This window comes from Suncus etruscus, chromosome 1 (genome assembly GCF_024139225.1).
Source record: "Suncus etruscus isolate mSunEtr1 chromosome 1, mSunEtr1.pri.cur, whole genome shotgun sequence".
In the NCBI taxonomy this organism is placed as follows: Eukaryota; Metazoa; Chordata; class Mammalia; order Eulipotyphla; family Soricidae; genus Suncus; species Suncus etruscus.
The window spans coordinates 31,514,680-31,534,728 of NC_064848.1; the positions used below are offsets into that span (position 1 = coordinate 31,514,680).

Below are 20,049 nucleotides of genomic sequence, written 5' to 3' on the forward strand. Positions count from 1 at the left end.
TTGTGACCTAAAAATGCATCCATATTTTCAATCCACATCTGCAAAAAGAAGGAAACCTCGTTTCTCCAGAGTTGTCCTCTCTTGGTGTCATTCCTCTAGCATGTGTTTTTTGGGAACAGGCTCTCTTGTGCTAGCCCAGCAGCCTGCCTGAGTTAAATGTGCTCCCTGTCCCTGGCACATTCCTTTGGGGTGGAGCGATCTCCTCTTTCTAACCATAAACCTTGAAGAAAAGAACTGGCTGTTCATTGCTCGAAGGTAAAGAACAGGGTAGGTCAAGAAGCGAACATACTGGTGGTCTGCTCAGCAACCAGCGGTTTGCTCTCCTGATTTTGGTACACAGCGAAGACTCTGAATTGATAAGTGACGCCTGGTGATAGCTCAAGGACTTCTGCAAAAAGGTTTCTGCTGATGGGCAGCCTCTGTCCATGATCCCCAGTCCTGTTGACAGGGATCACCTCCACGCGATAACCAGTCGCTATAGTCTGCGAGGGCATCCACATGATGGTGATCTTTGTATCTGTCACTTCCACAAACTGCAGATCCCGAGGTGGCTGAAGTCTCTCTAATAAAGAAAAGCCCAGCAAGCAGTCACTCAATACCAAGTAAAGGATCTATTTGGGGGAGCAAGGGAATTCTGGGCCATCCCATCTCTGTGCTCAGGGTTCACTCCTGATGAGACTCAGATGATCATATGGTGCTGGGGATTAAACCTAGACCTCTGGCATCCAGAGCATGATTGATCTCACTAGCCCCAGGAAGATGATTAAAGTCAATTGTCTATAGAAAATTGACAATAAAAAATTGTCTAAAGTCAATTGACAATAGGAAATTCTGACAAATTGACAATAGGAAATTGTCTAAAGTCAATTGACAATGGGAAATTCTGATCAAAAGATTCAAAGTGAACACACAAAAGAACAAAATATGTTTAGGGATAAGATAATGTTCAAGGTTATTTGCAAATAGCGCTGTGGACAGAGACAACAAACCGCCCAGAGACCATTACTTTTTTACTGGATATTTACTGTCCTCTCTTCCCTTAGGAGGCTCAGAAATGGAAAGGGGAATCAAAATGTTTCTACTTAGCCCCAGGGAGGTATGATACAGTGGAAGGGATCTTCTAGCTACCTTTCCGAGGAATGCCCGTGGTTTCTTGCTGGATGATGATAGGAGTGCTCTCTTGATTTTCTTCCACAGCGTAGATAGTGATGTTATAAGGCATCCCTGGCTCCAAATCACTGAGAGTCACTGAAGTGGCACTCTCAGGAAGGTTGAGTTCTGTACTACTTCCTTCCAGTGAAGAGGAATAGATGACTCTGTAACCTGCAGATGGATTAACAGAAAGGAACATGGACAGTGTTAGGAAATGGCTGTTTACAAGTTTACAACTGCCTTTTTTCCAAGAGCCTTTAACATCTTGCTCTTTGAGTTCCTAATGATTGACTATGTTCTGCTCTTTCAACATGACCATTCCTTGTAAGTTTTCTAAAAAAGCCACTTAATACAAATAAACATTTTAAAATCCTAAAGTTCACTCCTGGAGACCCAAGATCTTCACTAAATGATGGTTACAGAAGAAATGAGATGAATATGCTTGTGCTAAGCCAACCCCTTCCCTTTCAGCTTAGAAAAAATGAAGCAATTGATGGACCTCCCTGAACAACACAATCAAGTACTTTTGGAACCCCAAATGTCAGAGTTACCAAATAAGCGCAGAAGGAAACCCAGCTGCTAAGAACAGACCTGACAAAAGGAAACCTTGGATTCTGCAACAGAACTGAGGTTACCAAGGGTTGGAGAAGGATGGGGCAGTAGAGTTGTTCCTGGGCATCCAGGAATAATGTGAGAACAATGGTAGGACTATTTGGGTATATTGGTGGTGCTGGAATTTCCTATTTTTGTGCAGTTAAAACATAAACATAGGGGCTGGAGCAGTGGCGCAAGTGGTAGGGCATCTGCCTTGCCTGCACTAGCCTAGGACGGACCGTAGTTCAATCCCTTGGCGTCCTTTCTGGTCCCCCAAGCCAAGAGTGATTTCTGAGCGAAAAGCCAGAAGTGACCCCTGAGCATCACTGGGTGTGGCCCAACCCCCCCAAAATAAATAAACATAAAAATTAGCACTATTAAAAACAAATTCTAAAAATACTAAAATTTAATCTAAAAAAATAAAGAGCTCTAGTAAGGATTTTGAAATATGCTCCCCTCTCCTACCATGGGAATGTCTGGTTTCCTAAGACAAAGATCTCATTTTTGAGAGCATGCGTGTGTGTGTGTGTGTGTGTGTGTGTGTGTGTGTGTATGTGTGTGTGTGTCTGCATGCATGTGTGTGCACTTGTATGTACATGTGTGTATTTGGAAAGAGGGAATGATAATATGGGTTTGAGGAGAAATTAACCATATAAAAAGAGGATTGTAAATAATCACATTATTAATTTCACTCACATACAATCTACTTTAGGAATTCTATTAACTTTGGGTGATTCATATGCTGATGCATAGATAAGAACCTGCTTCCTCCCTTTTGTACCATCAGAAGGAACCAGGCAGCTGGGTAGAAGGTGAGCTGACCTGTGATGGGTGCCTGGGGTCGACTCCAGCGAATAACAATTGAGGTGTCATCCACTCTGTCCACTGTAGGGTTTGGTGGGGCATCAGGTGCTAAAGAGGAAGACAAGAGGAAAGTCAGGAAATGGTGCTGGGCAACCATTTCACAAGCAAAAAGCTTCTTTTTGTATCATGTCATACACTGGTACCTGTGGTCTGTGAGGTAGATAAGATCAAATTCTGCTCTCCCCCTTCTGATATCTCATAGACATTGACGACGTACTTTCGACCAGGAAGCAGGTTAGGGATGTTCACAGAGCTAGCTGTGCTTGGGAGATCTTGAAAGAAAAAGGAAAGCTTATTAACCAAAGCAAAAGAACCCTCGAGTGTCTTTTTCAACAAATATGAAAAAAAGTTTAAAAACTATCAATTAAGTGGGAAGAGAGGAAGATGGGATTTAAAATATACTGATAGTCAAGGAATACAATCAAGAGCTCTAAGGCACTCAGAAGTCATTATTTTTTTCTTTTCCATTCTCTCCCCAGACCCCCTGCCTTTCCCCACTCTCTAAAGATCTAGAATTTTTCTCATACATCCTCACAAGTGCAAAAACAGCCCTCTGTAGTTCAGAGTAAATGTCATGGTTACAGGTTATAGGTGATGGTGAGTGAGGAAAGAAAGGATATCACCTTTCACCTGAATGTACTTCATAAAAATTCATTGAGCATTAGCTTCAGGATCTGCATACTGTTTTTGTACTACATTACTCTACAACAAAGATATTTTGTGGGCCTCACTCAGGGTGCTGAGGGGCATTGAAGTCATATCTGGTACTGCACAGGGCACATCAGGGATATATCTGGCTGTATTCTGGGGCTCATCACTGAAGATTAACTTTGGGGCCTCATGCAGGCAAGGCATGCACTCTAGCCCTTGAAGTAACTTTCTTGCAAGTACAACCTGAGATTTGGTCAAGTCTAAATGAGGGTACCAAGTATCTCCAAATGCTGACATTTTGTGGTGCCAGTTTGTCAATGCCAATTGCCTGCATAAGCAAAATGCATTTGCATTGTAGAGCTGTGCCCAGGTTCACATCATGGCAAATCATAGCAGAGGCCAGAAAAAGGTATACTTGGCTCAGGAGCATCCCAGCAGAATTCTAGAAAGCTCTGTCATGTTCTTTCTTCATAGAAGGATGTTTTGTTTCATTCAAAGTGTCTACCTTTGAAGCTACTAAAGACCTCCCCACCTAAGTGGTGATGAAAAGCAGCTACTCCAAACCATATAACAATACTCTGCACTCACCCAAGTACTGGGGTTCACCGCCCTCCTCGCTCAGTTCATATTCCACACGGAATCCTGACACAGTATCTGAAGCTGACACCCATGAGACTACAAAGCTGTTGGATGTGATTTCAGTCACTGACTCCGAAGTGTCCACCATGGGAGGGAGAGGTGTGCTTTCACCTGTCACCGTGTTTTCTGCAGACACAGAAAGGAGACAAACCTTCAGTCCAGAGAAAATGACAAGCTGTGAAGAACCTCACCAAAACGATAGGTGACAGAGGAATGTAAAATGAGCATGCCCTCATTCTCCATCCCATCATGCCACACAGGCCCAACCATGCAAGAGTAGGATCAGAACGTACGATTCACGGTTGGGCCAGTGCCACTGCCGGAGGTGGTGAAGTCGAAATGTGTCACTTCTCTGTGGCCATTTATCTGGATACTGATGAGTTGCGCTTCATAGATGACTCCTGGCTTCAGGCCTTTGATGACGTATGAGTTTAAGTGGCCTGGGACGGTGGCTTCCTTCCAACGACCGCGACTACTTTTCTATAAGTTAAATGAAACACAAATATTGACCGCGACTACTTTTCTATAAGTTAAATGAAACACAAATATTGTACCAAAATATTTACGAGGAGTAATATTTAGGAAAGCTCTGGTGTCCTCTTCCCAGGACAGTGGAATGGCACTGGGAGCCCAGAGTAATCAAGATGGCTGGAGCTGACCTTTATGATGTCTGGGTGCTACCCTTCATCTTGCTTTATTTTCAGCTCCCCCATTCTCCCAGTTGATTGCACTGGTGCCTTCATTTCACCAGTGGAGAAACAGAATAATGAGACATGTCCAAAGTTTCAAGGCCACAAGCACTTGGGACCTTTCTTATGCCAAATCAATGATAATCAGTAATATAATTTATAGAACTGAAAATTTGCATCTCCTACCTTTTTCTATTTATAAAAGAAACAGAGATTCCTCTCTGCAAAAAGAGAAAAAGTCTCCATTTTTTACTTGATAAGGGGAAATTAAAGTGTCTTGCCTAGAAAAAAGTCAAAAGCATAATAATATTGCTTTTGACTCAGTTACTGATATCTTGATAGATAAATTTCAACTGTCTGGGGTTATGACTCATTCTTGGATATTCTTCTCCATCAGAAGTGGTTAACCTATTTGGATAAGACTGAAGAATGAACTTTGGTTTATTTAATTTTTGCTTCCAGTTTACATTCTCACATTCTACTCAACTTCATTAATATGCCATGGATCACAAAACTCATTGCAGTAAAATGGGGAAAACAAAAGTGCCAAGTTTGTAAACTAATATAAAGATAAAATTCATTTTTAATGCCCAATACTTTTTAAAAATCACACAATCAACAGTTTTAAATATGAAAAGAATCAGTGTCTATAATAAATAAGTAATAACTAAATAAATAAGAAAATGACTCTAGTCCTTTTCATTCTATTTTTCATTTTATTTTTGGTTTGGGGCTACATCAAGTGGTGTTCGGGAACTTTTTCAAGCTCTGTGCTCAGGAGTTACTTTTTGCTGTGTTCAGAGGACTGTATGGATGATTCTGAAATCATACCTGGGCTCCTGTAAATGTGTACTCCAAACCTTGAGCTCTTTCAGCTCTCCTAGAGCTAGTTATATATAAATTTTAACTCAAATTCATTAAAAAGACTGAAATTTGTCATCAAAAACAGCTCAGACATTATTCTTAAACTTTTTTCACTGTGAAAATTTTTGATTAGCTATTGAAAGGAAGTAATCACAGAAACAGAAGATTGTTCGCATATTGTTAACGTATATTTGAAAGTGGACCAGACTGCAGTATGTGAAAACATTACAATTTGAATTTGTAAAAGCTGTCATGTCACAGAGGATGGGAGAAGATACAAAAGTTAGACGTATAAGAAAACTAAAGGTTTCAAATTTGTTAAAAATCTCAGAAAGCAGCTGAAATGATAGTACAGAAGGTAGGGTATTTGTTTTGCACACAGTCACCTGGGTTTGATTCCAAACATCCCATATGGTTCCCCGAGCCCACTAGGAGTGATTCCTGAGTGGAAAGTCATGAGTAAGCCCTAAACACTGCTGGAGGTATGGTCCAAAAACAAAACAAAAACAAAATTTTAGAAAAAAATTGACTTCTTCTATTCCTTGAGGACTACTTTAAATCTCCATGTAAATGCCTATTAATGCCCTTTACTTCAGAATTCTCAAAAAATACTTCAGAGTTAAATTTAAATGTGAGTAAATCTGATGATGGGATGATATGAGATAAAAAAGGTTCTGAAAAAAAACATACTTGCACTCTATTTACTGTCACTACCAGATAAAAAGATCTGCCCACTCAGGGCCACTCAGTATATCCCCAGCCTTATAAAGCAAGTAAAAGGAGAACAATCATCTTTTCACAAGCTTCAATAATTTTATCAAAATCTAATTATATGATTGGTCATAAGTTTTCTTTAGAAATTGCTAGAAACCAAGCTATGATTACCAATGAACACTTTTCTTCTATGTTTAAAATATCATTTAAAAATATAAATCAGCCTGGGGTGATGGTGGGGATATGGGTTGCAGAAAGGGAACGGGGCAGGGGGGAGGACAAATTTGGTGGTGGGTATTCCCCTGATTCAATGTCAATATGTATCTAAAATACTAATGTGAAAGATATGTAAGTCACTATGATCAAAATCAAAATCAAAATATATATATATATATATATATATATATATATATATATAAAATCAGCCATGAATTTTGAGGATTGTGTAAGCATTGTGAAAGGGTAAGAAAAATTAAGGTTTAATTAACAAATCTTTTTAATATAAAGATTTATTTTAAAAAAACATCCTTTCTCATTTATACTTTCCTCTCATAATTTCTTTCCTTTACTTTTCTTGCTTTTGTTTGAAAGGAACCTCTTAGCCATACTGGGGGCCACCACCATTACACCAACAGGTAATACAGGGATTGAACATGGAACTTATACATGCCAGGAACATGCTATCTTTGAGGAATCTTTGTAGTATTTATATTATGCTCTCTTCTATCCAAATAAATTCAGAGAATCAAAAGTAAGATTTTAAACATTATCAATGTTTAAACAAACATTATCAGTTTCAAAAAAAAAAACAAGAAGCAAAATATATAGTTATAATTTAAGAAAATATATCAATAATTTTTCCTTTCTGGGTTTGTAGAACATGCAAAAATTTTATATTTTCTTCCCATATTGGGAGTAATAAGTATTACTATTATTCTATCACTTTTTTTTTTTTTTTTTGGTTTTTGGGTCACACCCGGCAGCGCTCAGGGGTTATTCCTGGCTCTATGCTCAGAAATCGCTCCTGGCAGGCACAGGGATCATAAGAGATGCCGGATTACAACCACCATCCTTCTGCATGAAAGGCAAATGCCTTACCTCCATGCTATCTCTCTGGCCCCATCACTGTCTTTTTAAAGAGATCTTTGTCCATGAAGAACTAAAACCTTCTTAATAATTGACCCAAAAGCTATATCTATATGATCATATCTGTTGATCTGAAAGCTGTAGAAAATATTTATTTTACAAGTGTCTGGGTGGAATACTCACAGGCCTCCATTTGAGAATGTACTGGTTAATGTGAGATGACTGTGGTGTATTCCACTGGATGGGGTGAGCGTTGGACTGACCCGGACTCTCAATGATTGTTATTTGGACAGGAACAGGTGCACCTGAAAATGTAAAATTTTGTTATCTTGACTATTTGCTCACTGACATTTAAACAATGGATAAGCATCATTAGAGACAGTTTGCTTGTGAACAAATGTTAGCACAATAAAAATTATATGGGTTTATTCTTTTACATGCTGACATTGGCAATGAATACAACCAATCCTTTTTGCTGATAGATTACTCTATTCAGACGAAAAAGACAGACAGAACTTGTTTGCATCAAATAAAAAAAAATTAATACCTTAGTTTGCTCTTCAGACTATTTTCAAAGAATTGTGAGTAAACAATGAAACTAGCTCAACACACACAATGTAATACAGAATACAGACTTCATTTACTTGTCATATAAAGTTTCTCTAATGCAAATTCTAGTTTGGAGAATTTCATCAAAAGTGAATCTACATCTAAGGAAGAGATAATGTTTCAAAGGCCATATGGCATGATGTAAACCAAACACATTTCTAAACAGGATAGAGTCTCAAATAAACAGATTAAAAAGTAATTAAAGAATTAACTTTATTTCTTATCAGTTTATAAAGTAATTTTAATTTTATACAAAAAGTATTGTCTAATATTACCCCTTTATTAGTCAACTTATTGAAATAAATTTTTTTCTACAAATACATTGAATTTTCATTGTTGCTTACAAAAATAAATCACAAAACTTAAAACTATTAATTGAATATTTTCATTTTCCAAAAACTTAATATGGCATTTTGGAGGATATAATAAATTCACTTTTTTAAGTTTATTTTTGGCTCACACCTGGTGATGCCCAGAAGTTACTTTTGGCAGTGTCCAGGGTACGATTGGGGATGTCTGTGATCAAACACAAGTAGTAGTGTGCAAGCAAGTATACTATCTGCTGTACTGTTTCTCCAGACCCCAGTATTTTTATATTTTTATATACATGGCTATTACTCCTCCAAATTTAAAGTTTGGTGGTTTATTTTTTAATGATACCAGTTTTGACATATGAGTTTTACTTTTTGGGAAGAAGGAGTTTGGGAGTTTGAACCACACAGCCAAAGATGTTTAGCTCTCAGCTCCATGTTGGGAGCTGCTCCCAGTGCTGCTTGGAAGATCATGCAGTATTGGGGATAAAACTGGTTGACTATTTGCAAGGCAAGTTACCTTAATACCTGTACTAACCCTGGGGCATATGGTTTCAGCACCTAAAGGAGATAGAATCCACTCTGAACAAGGACATTTAGAATAGCATAGAAAATATCAGGAAATTTATGCTTGCATTGTCTTTTTCTTAAGCCTTGTCTTTTTCATGTCAATCAACAACCATTTTACTAGCAATAAAACTAAAGCTTCTTATAATAACCTTTTCAGATTAATCTTGCTGAAACTGTTTAAAAAACCAAGTACTGAAAGCTTAATAATGCCTTTACCAGATTATTACCAGATTTAAAATTTTCTAAAAGTTCTTAGGATAAATGTATCACTTTTCCAACTTTATTAACAAAGTTTTCTCTTTGTACAACAAATATTAACTTTCATATCTGTGTAGACTCAAAGTTCTAGAATAATATGCTCACTTCCTCAGGAACAGTTAGATGGCAGAAGGCTAGTATGTAAATAAGAGACTAATTCAATGTTCTCTGGATATTAATTTAATTTTATATAAAGTTTTCCAACCCATAAAATCCAAATTTCAAGACTAAAATTATTTCCAGTTCTCTCTTTAAGTTCAGTCTATATTTCATAAACCATATCGAGATATTTATTTTGGTCAATTGGCAAAAGGCAATTCCATGCCCCTCTTTGAATTCCCATTTATTTTCAGGAAAAGCCTCACAAATATAAACTGGTGTTTAAAGACAAACATTAAAACGAAGTTTTAGCCATGTGATTAAATGTTTTCATGTGTAACCGGAAAAAAAAATACTTGGCATGAGACATGTTTAAAGATCAATACCTGAAGAAATCCTGCTTTAATTTATTTAGATAAATAGACACTTGAATTGCCTTGTATTTAGTTTGAAATCATAATTTGGAATGGGAAATGTTTATAATTCACAGAATGTACAGCTTCAGAATTATCTCTCCTGTAAATTGTAGACTTTGTGTAATAATATTATGCCAGTACAGTTTTATTGATTGTACCAGACATCCACTCAGTGTTATTGGTAATGGGGGAAGCTGTTTATATTTCTTTTGGGGGGGCCCCACACCCGGCAGTGCTCAGGGGTTACTCCTGGCTATCTGCTCAGAAATAGCTCCTGGCAGGCATGGAGGACCATATGGGACGCTGGGATTCAGACCAACCACCTTAGGTCCTGGATCGACTGCTTGCAAGACAAATGCTGCTGTGCTATCTCTCCGGCCCCAAAGCTGTGTATGTTTTATAGCAAATTTCTGTAACTCCTTCTCAACTGTATTAAAGCTGTTCTACAAAGATTTTCTTATTTAAAAAATTAAAAGCTTATCATAAGGGCCAAACAGGTAATTGAACAGGCGCAGGGGTCTCAAACTCAATTTACCTGGGGGCCGCAGGAGGCAAAGTCGGGGTGATCTTTGAGTGCAAAGTCAGTAGTAAGCCTTGAACATTGGGGGGTGTGACCCAAACAACTAAAACAAAACAAAACAAAAAAAAAAGATTCCTCTAGGGCAGGGCCACAAAATGTGTTGGGGGGGGGGGCGCAAAAGGCCCGCAGGCCGCGAGTTAGAGACTCCTGACTGCTTTATATACAGAAAGAAAGCTTAAGATTCCCTCCCTAGGAGTGACCCCTCAGCACAGAGCCAGGAGTAATACCTAAGCACTACAAGATGTGGCCCCAAAACAACAACAAAATGCTTATGAGAATTAATGTTTAGAAAAAAAAAGCAACCTTAAGCCTAGTCATGCTTTTTTGACTATACAGAGGCTAAAGGGTGAGATGGGAGCCAGGAGAGGGCAACTAATAGGTTTTCACCCCACTGATGGAGGAAAACAATGTGTTACTTTCTAAAATATGCAGCTTTAATAATTCTGTTTTTAAATGATGCTTCTTCAAAAACTGACCTCACAGCCTATCTCAAAATAGAGTGCACTAAAGAAATTTATACTGGCAAGCCATCCTAAAAGGATGCCATAAGTACTGCACATTTTGTCCATACTGTCTGTGATTTGTAAGACCAATTAAACTATTATTGTCTCAATGTGTAATTTAAAGACAAATTTTGAGGTTATGACATATTTCACATTAATTAGATTTAAATTTTTAATAATCTTTTTAGTCCTGACATTTGGTAAAACTAACTTTGGAATTGGGTCTCTTCCAGCAATACTCTATCAACCTACTGTGACAACTCTACATTAAAATATGGTAATGTGAAGATGCTAGTCTAGTGATTTTAGGGGACACCAGGACTATACCTGGAAGTGTTCAGAAGACCAGACAGTGCCTAGATGGAAGTTGAGGTCTGGAGCTTGCAAGGCATGAGCCCATGTCCTATGAACTCTCAGGTAGATTCCTTAAAGCTTTTTTTTTTTTTTTTTGTGGTTTTTGGGTCACACCCGGCAGTGCTCAGGGGTTACTCCTGGCTCCATGCTCAGAAATTGCTCCTGGCAGGCACAGGGGACCATATGGGACGCCGGGATTCGAACCGATGACCTTCTGCATGAAAGGCAAACACCTTACCTCCATGCTATCTCTCCGGCCCCAAAGCTTTTATATTATCCTGAGTATTTACTCTATTTTGTAATAGAGTAAAAGCAAAAGACCAGGCTAACAAAATAGTTAAGATATGACACAAAGCCTATTCTTTGAAAATCAGTTTAAAATAAGCCCAAACTGAAAAATCTCCAGTAATGATGACCCTGATGAAGTTAAACATTTATGAGTTTGTCACTCTGTCCTTTTTTCCTCTATTTAGTTTACAGATATTTGTGTTTTTCTAGTTGCTCATTTACAAAGTGAATGCCCCTTATCTTCAGTTAGTTTGTACAACTCTACCAGGTCCTTGGTAGAAGAGACAAACAGGGCAGAGCTGTGAGACAATCTCTTAGTAATCTGCTGTCCCTTTACTCTTCCCGCACTCCTAAAGCCTGACATGCAAAGCTTGACTGAATAAACCAAGCAGAGATAAGCACCAAAATGCACACAGAAAGCAAATACCAGTGCCCTTATCCCTAATTCTCCTGTCCGCTCAATAATCTCTACAATGATCTATAAAAGGTAGCAAACTTTTTAAAGAAGAACAAGGCCAATGCATCAAATTCAATCCATTTGCATTCCTTTCTATTTAGTCTTAAACTCTGACATATCCCACTTCACAAGAGAAAAAGTTTTCCATGAAATCAGTGAGAATAAGTCATTTTTATTTAGTGGCAACATCAAGGACAGCCACGAACACAATAACTAGAATGAATTTCTCTTTTCATATTGTTTTGAGTGAAGGAAAACTAAGCTATGCTACGGGATCATTGCCGAAGGACCTGACAGACCAAATGGAGTGCCAGATATCAGGTTGGTCATATGCAAGGCAAGCACCCTATCCATTGTCCGATATATCTCCACCCCATAAAAATTACTTTCTTAGAATTACTAAAATTACTAATTAATAAAGTTACCAATTAATAAATGTCAAGAATTACTCTTAAAAATTACTCGACATTTATTAAGAAAACATTGACATATTTTCTGAATTGATGATTTTGAAACTAGATCTTTAAAAATTATTAAAATGAACACTATTTAAAGTAATGCTTTATACCTAAGAACTCTCCACACAAAAAAAATTAAGAGACAGGTCTAGAGGCTAGAGCAGTGACACAGCAGTAGGGCGTTTGCCTTGCACGCAGCTGACCTACGACGGACCATAGTTTAATCCCCCAGCGATCCATATGGTTCCCAAGCCAGAAATGATTTCTGAGCACATAGCTAGGAGTAGCTCCTGAGCATCTGGGTGTGGCCCCAAAACAAAAACAAAAACAAAAGCAAACAAACAAAAAAAAGAGACAGGCCTAATTTTGCTAGGTGAATCCGTCCTGTCTGAGCACTGGGTAGAAGAGTTCTTCAGTTTGCAGATATATCTAGAAGTCTGTTATTTAGGTTCATAAAGTGTTGGACTGTAAATCTTGGAAGGAACTTTAAAAATAACCAGCTATCATGTCCCTTAAGAAAAATAGTAAAATGTAACACCTATCTTCTTCTGGACTTAGTTGCCCTAGGGTCCATGTTCTGAAAGCACTGACTTACTCCATACCTTGTTTTCTATGATAGTCAAATTTCTCAGAATCATGGAATGAATTAGTCAATTTAATTTCTGATATAGACATATTCAGACACCCTGAAAATCTCTTGTATTTTAGAAATAAAAACATTGGGAGGAAGGTAAGGATGGCTCCAATAAATACTTAGGAGCTCAGGGGCTACTTACCCCTGATAATTCAATTCTTGGTGGAGTGCATCTTCTCAGGCACTATAGTGCTAGGAGTTACTAGATCTATATACCATATACCATGGTGCATACAGAACTATGTTGTGATGAGGACAGAATTTGGGACCTTGTATATGCAAGGCATGGGTTCGAGTTCTTATAGTATCATCCTGGCCCTTTGATCTCTAACACACCACACACACTATTTAGGTGACAGTGTGCAGATATTTCTTAGCAGTGTTCAAGATTAGTCAACCAAGCTGGTATGTCAATTATGTGAGAGGCCAAGGATGTAATACTGCTTAGGTCCATGACATCAGAGATTACTCAGATCACTTGGGCAGTGCTAAGGGCCTCCAGGCTTATGCCCAGCTATGCTCAAGAAATTATCAGTCTGGGAAATCAAATGGGCTTGCCCTTATGCTAGCATGCATCTTAATCTTGATAATAATTCTTCTGTTTGTTAGTTAAGAGAAATTTTTGCACCATGGTAGTTGCTCAAATAAGTCCTGCCTACAAAGAAGAGTTTCATATTCTAACACTTTTTATTATAATTACTAGGTAAAAATTCATAAAGATTTTTTCCTTAAACGAATCAATAGTTTCTACCACTAGGATCCTGTGATCCAGCAATACACATATTTGAACGATGTAGGCAGAAAATTGACTTTATTAGTCAACACTTGATCACAAAGTCTTGTTTCTGTCTTTGTTGTTGTTGTTTCTGTCTTTAACCAAACAAATGTACATTTTGTCACAAAGAGGGTTTAGTTTGAAAAGCTAACCCCATACATAACCTCCATTTATATTTCATATCATTTCGCTATGCAATTTCTCCATTGAGAACCAAACATGAAACCACAATTACCTCTTGCTAGTGAGTGCCATTCAACAACTTCTCTTCACAGTTTGGATAGACATGAAATGAACGCATTTTAAAGGCTTTAGCAGTGTCAAGAAACATAATTTCCTACAGACACATTCTCATCGACTTCCATATCTTTTACTTAATGGGGGAGAAAAATTGATTTCAGTTCAAAATTTAGTTGATTATTGGAAAATGTCATAAACAGAAAAGCATGAGAAAGGAAGGCAACTTCAACTTTGGACCTCAAGTATCTCTGATGCTGGTCTGTTTGGAGAAGCCAGTGTGTAAGTTTTTAATTTGTAGGGGGAAAAAAGCTGCTTACCTGAGTAGGCATTTACAGGCTGACAAAGCCACTCTCCAATGCCACGCCCATGGCAGGTACACTGGTATCGGACACCACGCACATTTTTTTCCCATGTGTCTCCAATCTGATAAAATGTTCTGGTATCTGAATCTTGACACTGGTCTAAAATATTAACAAACCAAAGATAGGTAGATTTGAAAACTTAAAGTTACAAACTTAATTTTAGTGAGCTAAAACTTACAATTGTTAGCTGCCACAGAACTTGCAACTTCTCACAAATATATACAGTTAAAAAGTTTAAAGAAATAGTTTGCTTATACCTTTTTAGCTTATAGAAAAATTAATAGTAAGGGAAAATTTCACTTTCTAAAGGAAAAGTTTACAAACGAAAAATACAAAGATTTAGGTTTCGGCTTATCTTGCTATTCTGAAAATCCACTTGGAAAAATTAGTTATTTATTCATATTAAATAATATCAGTCAACTATTACCAGTTTATTACCAATCAAATAAGCAAGAACATCTTGGAAGTTTCACATCTTAAAAATTTAGAGCACTTAATTTGACATGGAAATCATTGAATGGTCAAATTTTAACCAGGAGAATTTGCCAGCAGCTTCTAAAGAAACCTCAAAGGCTTTGGCAATCTCTGCTCAAACAAACTCATCTGGCCAGTCTGTTTTCTCAGTGAGCAAGCATTCTCTTTTGTAAAGGAATACTAATTGCATTCAGTTAAAGGATTGACTCTGTTTGACTTCTTCCTTATGGTAGCCATAAAAACAAAAATAATGAAAATTCCTTCTTTTACCAAACGTGCAACAATGTTTTATTTAACCCTTTGGGCATTGAGCACCTCTGCCGTGACCATCTGGAGCCAGTAGATGGACAAATGTAGTACTAAGCAGCTTCTATTGAAAGGGTAAGATAAGACATTGCATTCTGCCTGACTCCTGAGATAGAAGAGTGAATTACCTGACTCCATTCAGCTCAATCTAAAACTGTAACAATACAGCCCACCCAAGCTGAGATGGAAAAGCTTACTACAAGCTTACTACAAGCACCATAGTGCTTAAAATTTGGACATTTGTGTACTGTACTTTCAAATAGCCTTAGACATGAGACACTGTAATGCAAGACATTCTGTCATCTGAAAATGCTATAATTCAACTGAACCCAAAAAAATTTAATAGAAGAACCACAAAAACCCATTTGGTTCAGGATGGATGAAAATGTTAAAAAAATATATCCCTTTTGGGTCAGGAGAGATAGCATGGAGATGAGGCGTTTGCCTTCTATGCAGAAAGACAGTGATTCGAATCCTGGCATCCCATATGGTCCCCTGTGCCTGCCAGGGGCGATTTCTGAGTATAGAGCCAGGAGGAACCCCTGAATGCTGCTGGGTGTGACCCCCCCCCCAAAATAAATATCTTTCTTATCTTTTCTTAAAGGTTAAGAAGGATGAAAATCTTAATGCACGTGATTTATTTGCAGTGACATCAGAAATGAGTCTTAGGGAGACCAATCCCTGAATAAATTTATCAATCACTCTGGTGACTATCAGCCTTTAACCCACACTTCTTGTGATCATAGGAAAAAGAAATACTAAAGGATTACCACAAAACTGGTAACACAGCTCTTTAAAAGCTTAACCTTCACTATTTGCTCAAATCTATGAGAAAGAGTTGCCAAGAAAAATAAAGCATTTTGGAGAGAGCTATTTGCTGGCACAATCATTTGCCCATGTTATAGAACAGTCAGCAAAGGAAGGTTCTCTTTCACAACATGGTCTACCTTTCTGATTCAGAAACAAAGTGAGTCTATGTTTGATACGAAATCTAGCAGAATACACTGACCCATAATTAGAAAAAGAGTTTGCAAAACATTCTGCAAGCCACTTATCAAAGGCTGAAATCAACTTATGGAATATCACACAGTTCACAATACTTAAAACTTGCCTACACTTCCCAAGCTTTAGAAACTTCTAGAAAGATAAACCTTCTTACCAATAGGATCACATTTCCATCTGCCCCGACCCTGGCCAAAGCAAGTACAGTTCAGCATATGCCCCTCTTCATGACGCTTATTGAAGGTTTCATTTACGTTGTAAGTGACGTCATCAACAATGCATTGATCTGTTTAGAATGAGAAGAACAGAAGACATTTTTAAGCTTCACTCAGGAAATAAAAGACATTTATACATTATATAGTCCCTTCCACTTCAGAATCAACACCTTCCACTTAAATTCATTGCATCTGGCATTGAATAAATATTTTTTCAAATCTTAGTCAATAGCACTCATTTTTTACAAAAAATGTAAATGTCAGAGGTCAAGGTGATGAGATACTTCCCTGTGAATACATTTTTGAATAAATATATACCATGTTCAGAAAAGTTCTTGCTCATTTATGACAAATGAGAAGACTGAACCTACTTCTAGAGTACTGTAAATGGGTGGCGTTATTTTTGGAATGACAAAATAGAAATAATTAGATTGAAGAAAAATACCACCAAAGGTATTCATCTGATAGGAAAATAACAAGCCAACTCTGTTCTTAACTCTGTGAGAGATACTGAGAAATCACTTCAATTTTTGGGGGGCAAAGTTTGCTTCCTCATATTTAAAATGAAGAGATAGTCTAAAAGGCCTTCTAGAATTCATTTCAGAAATGCATCCTTATTCATCATCATTATTAAATCTGAAATTTATTACCCATTTGATACCACTGTGTCAACATACCAACTATATGAATTACTTTTCAACTCAGAATCTAACAAAATCTTACATTCAAAATCAAAAATATATATATAACAAATTGCTTTAATCAATTAATAATACCCTTTTATTACATATTTGAATTTAAAGTTTTAAAATGAATAAAAAGAATCTATCTCTTCATGCCTGGATCTGCAGGAGTCTGATTATGATTTAGCAAAGTCCCAATTTTGTTTATTGCTTAGGGGTTACTCCTGGCTCTGCACTCAGGGATCACTGCTGGAAAAGCTCCTGAGACTATATGGATCAAATTCAGGTGAGCCAAGTGCAATGCAAGCATCCTACCCACTGTAATATCATTCTAATTCCTAAAATTCATTTTTTAAAGAAATGGTGAAATCTTAAGTATGAATCAAGTGGCATTTGAAAGCTAAAAAAGAGAAAACAATTGTATTCTTGCCTTTAAAGTAATCTTTTTGACTTAGTCTAAACATTTACATCCTGAGAATGTTTCAGAATCTCAGTATTGCTCTGTCAGCTTTTCTTATTTGGCCTCTAAAAATGTGAAACTTATCTAGTATATTAGACTAATGGAGATATGGTTTTTCTTCTCCAGCATCTGGTAAAGTATATGTGTTCTCATATAAGCCTAATGATCTAAACTATCTGTTCTTTGCAATGCTTTCATTAATAAGCATGCATACCTCGAAGCTGCGAGTAGGCAACACAGGTCCATTCCCCACGACCATTTCCAATACATGAGCATCTCATCAAGTGGCCCATGTCATGATGCTTATCCCACTGGTCTCCAATGCGATACATCACCCCTTCGCTGGTGGTACAGACTTCCTCATGAGCTGTTAGGAAATAGGATGAGAACAGCACTCTGGATAAATAATTACAAGTCTAAAAGGGTTGTTCTAAGAATTGTCACTTGAAAATGTGTATATCTCAAAGAAATCTCAGTGCTGCTGCTATGTGGAGTGGAGAGTTCAAGCTCCTGAGGAAAAAACAGTCCAAAAGTAAGGTATGCTGGATGAACAACATCAAGAAAGGCGAAGGACTGTGAACCAATGATATTACCAGTTTGTAAAACATTTGACAACTGCCCATCACTTTATCTAATTCCAGTTAATTCTGAATCAAAGAAAATCTGATGAATGTGCAAACTAAACTGTTTTTCTTTTAAATTCAACATTCTCTTTTTTGTGTGAAAGGCAATGACAAAAGTAAAATTCTTTCTTGGTTTTAAATTTTCATACACATTTGGAAATGCAAAGTGTAGATTCTTGATCTTACAACCAGAAAATCAAATGTGATCTATGGGATACTTAAAATTTAAAAACAAAAAAAAATGCAATCGCTTTCCCTTTCTCCATTAATATAAACCACGGACTTCTTATTTAAAATTTCTTTGCATCTGAGGAGTTTGAATCATTTTGTTATTTCCTATATGATAAAGTATATAGAGCTACATTTAAATCGTGTGTGGCTATTAATATAATCCTGTAATTATAGCAGTTACATATATAAAATGTTTTACAGAAATCAGTGGTATGTTCTTTATGAAAGACATTCCTGTGAAAAATGTGAATTATAAAATGTAATTTAAAATAGGTATATATTTAACATTAAATTATTTCTATGATAATAATTATGTAGATATTTGACTCATGTGATATTCTAACAGGGGTCCTCAAACTTTTTAAACAGGGGGCCAGTTCACTGTCCTTCAGACTGTTGGAGGGCCAGATTATAGTAAAAACAAAAATTATGAACCAATTTCTATACACACTGCATATATCTTATTTAGAAGTGAAGAAACAAAATGGGAATAAATACAATATGTGGCCCGTAGGCCGTAGTTTGAGGACCATTGTTCTAGAAGTACATATATATGCACTAATATGTATATATAGAATAACATTTCTGTTGTTTCAAGACTGAGCCTGAATAGGTGAGACTGGAACAAACTGGGCACTATTTTGTCTAAAACTATACATGAGTGTCCAGTAAGTCTCTGCCTTACCAGCCATGGGGCAGAATCCAAACATCTGGTCTGCATCATAGTTCATGGTGGTTCCGCACCACTTCATGTTGTCTCTTCTGCCTTCAGTAGTGCAGTCAGTATAGTTGTGATTATTGTATAAGAAGGGGAAGTGGCATAGGGCACCATTGGAATTTCCACCTCGAGTCTGGACCAAAACTGCCCAAAACACAAACAGAAACAAGACACTTAAAATTGACACTTTTCAATATAGAGATACTACTATGCAAAGTATCTAAAAAGAAAATTATCTAAAGAGGGGCCGGAGCTGTGGCGCAAATAAAGTATCTAAAAATAGTATTTAAACAGATTTACATAGGATCTATCTAACAAATGATGTCTGATCATATAGTTCTGTTTCCTTATTCTCCTATATCCTCAAAAAACAAACCATATGTATATAACCACATATACATATGTACACATATATGCATATATATTTACATGTATACATATATACATATGGTTTGTTCTTTGAGGATATAGGAGAATGTTTATGTTAATATATATTATATATGGCTTTTTTTATCACCAGAAACCTAAAGATACATTTTTCTTCAATGCACATGGGATATTCTCCAAGATAGACCACATGCTGACCCATAAACAAATCTCCATAAAAATCAAAAGATTAGAAATTGTATTGACTGTCTTCTCACATCATGATGCAGTAAAAATAGAAGAGAATTACAAACACAGAAAAAAATTTAATCCCTGGAAATTAAACAGGTGAATGAACAATCAATCTCTACTGAACAACCAATGGTCAGAGACTAAATCAAAGAAGAAATTAAAAGATTCATGCAAACAAATGAGAATGAAGACTCAATTTATCAAAATTTCAAAGGAATAGCAAAAGTTATATTAAGAGGAAAATTTATAGATACTCAAGCATCATCTGCATGAAATAAGGACCTACATAAAAAAATTAGAAAATGGCCAATAAAATGAACCAAAAATAGGCAGGCTGAAGGAAATAATAAAACATAGAGCAGAGGGGCCGGCGAGGTGGCGCTAGAGGTAAGGTGTCTGCCTTACAAGCGCTAGCCAAGGAAAGGACCACGGTTCGATCCCCCGGTGTCCCATATGGTCCCCCCAAGCCAGGGGCAATTTCTGAGCGCGTAGCCAGGAGTAACCCCTGAGCATCTAACAGGTGTGGCCCAAAAAACCAAGAAAAAAAAAACA

The 20,049-nt window shown here is 37.0% G+C and overlaps 1 protein-coding gene across 1 annotated transcript in view; it reads right to left on the bottom strand.

Moving 5' to 3' along the window:
• FN1 (fibronectin 1) overlaps positions 1-20,049 on the bottom strand; it is an 80,908-nt gene that overhangs the window by 46,303 nt on the left and 14,556 nt on the right. The window contains exons 9-19 of the mRNA XM_049784332.1: positions 18,847-19,023; positions 17,522-17,674; positions 16,107-16,235; positions 14,123-14,266; positions 7,437-7,558; positions 4,194-4,380; positions 3,850-4,026; positions 2,754-2,882; positions 2,569-2,658; positions 1,129-1,323; positions 290-562 (exon numbers count right to left, since the gene is read on the bottom strand). Coding sequence (XP_049640289.1) covers positions 290-562; positions 1,129-1,323; positions 2,569-2,658; positions 2,754-2,882; positions 3,850-4,026; positions 4,194-4,380; positions 7,437-7,558; positions 14,123-14,266; positions 16,107-16,235; positions 17,522-17,674; positions 18,847-19,023 — 1,776 coding nt within the window. The remainder of the gene's footprint in view (positions 1-289; positions 563-1,128; positions 1,324-2,568; positions 2,659-2,753; positions 2,883-3,849; positions 4,027-4,193; positions 4,381-7,436; positions 7,559-14,122; positions 14,267-16,106; positions 16,236-17,521; positions 17,675-18,846; positions 19,024-20,049) is intronic.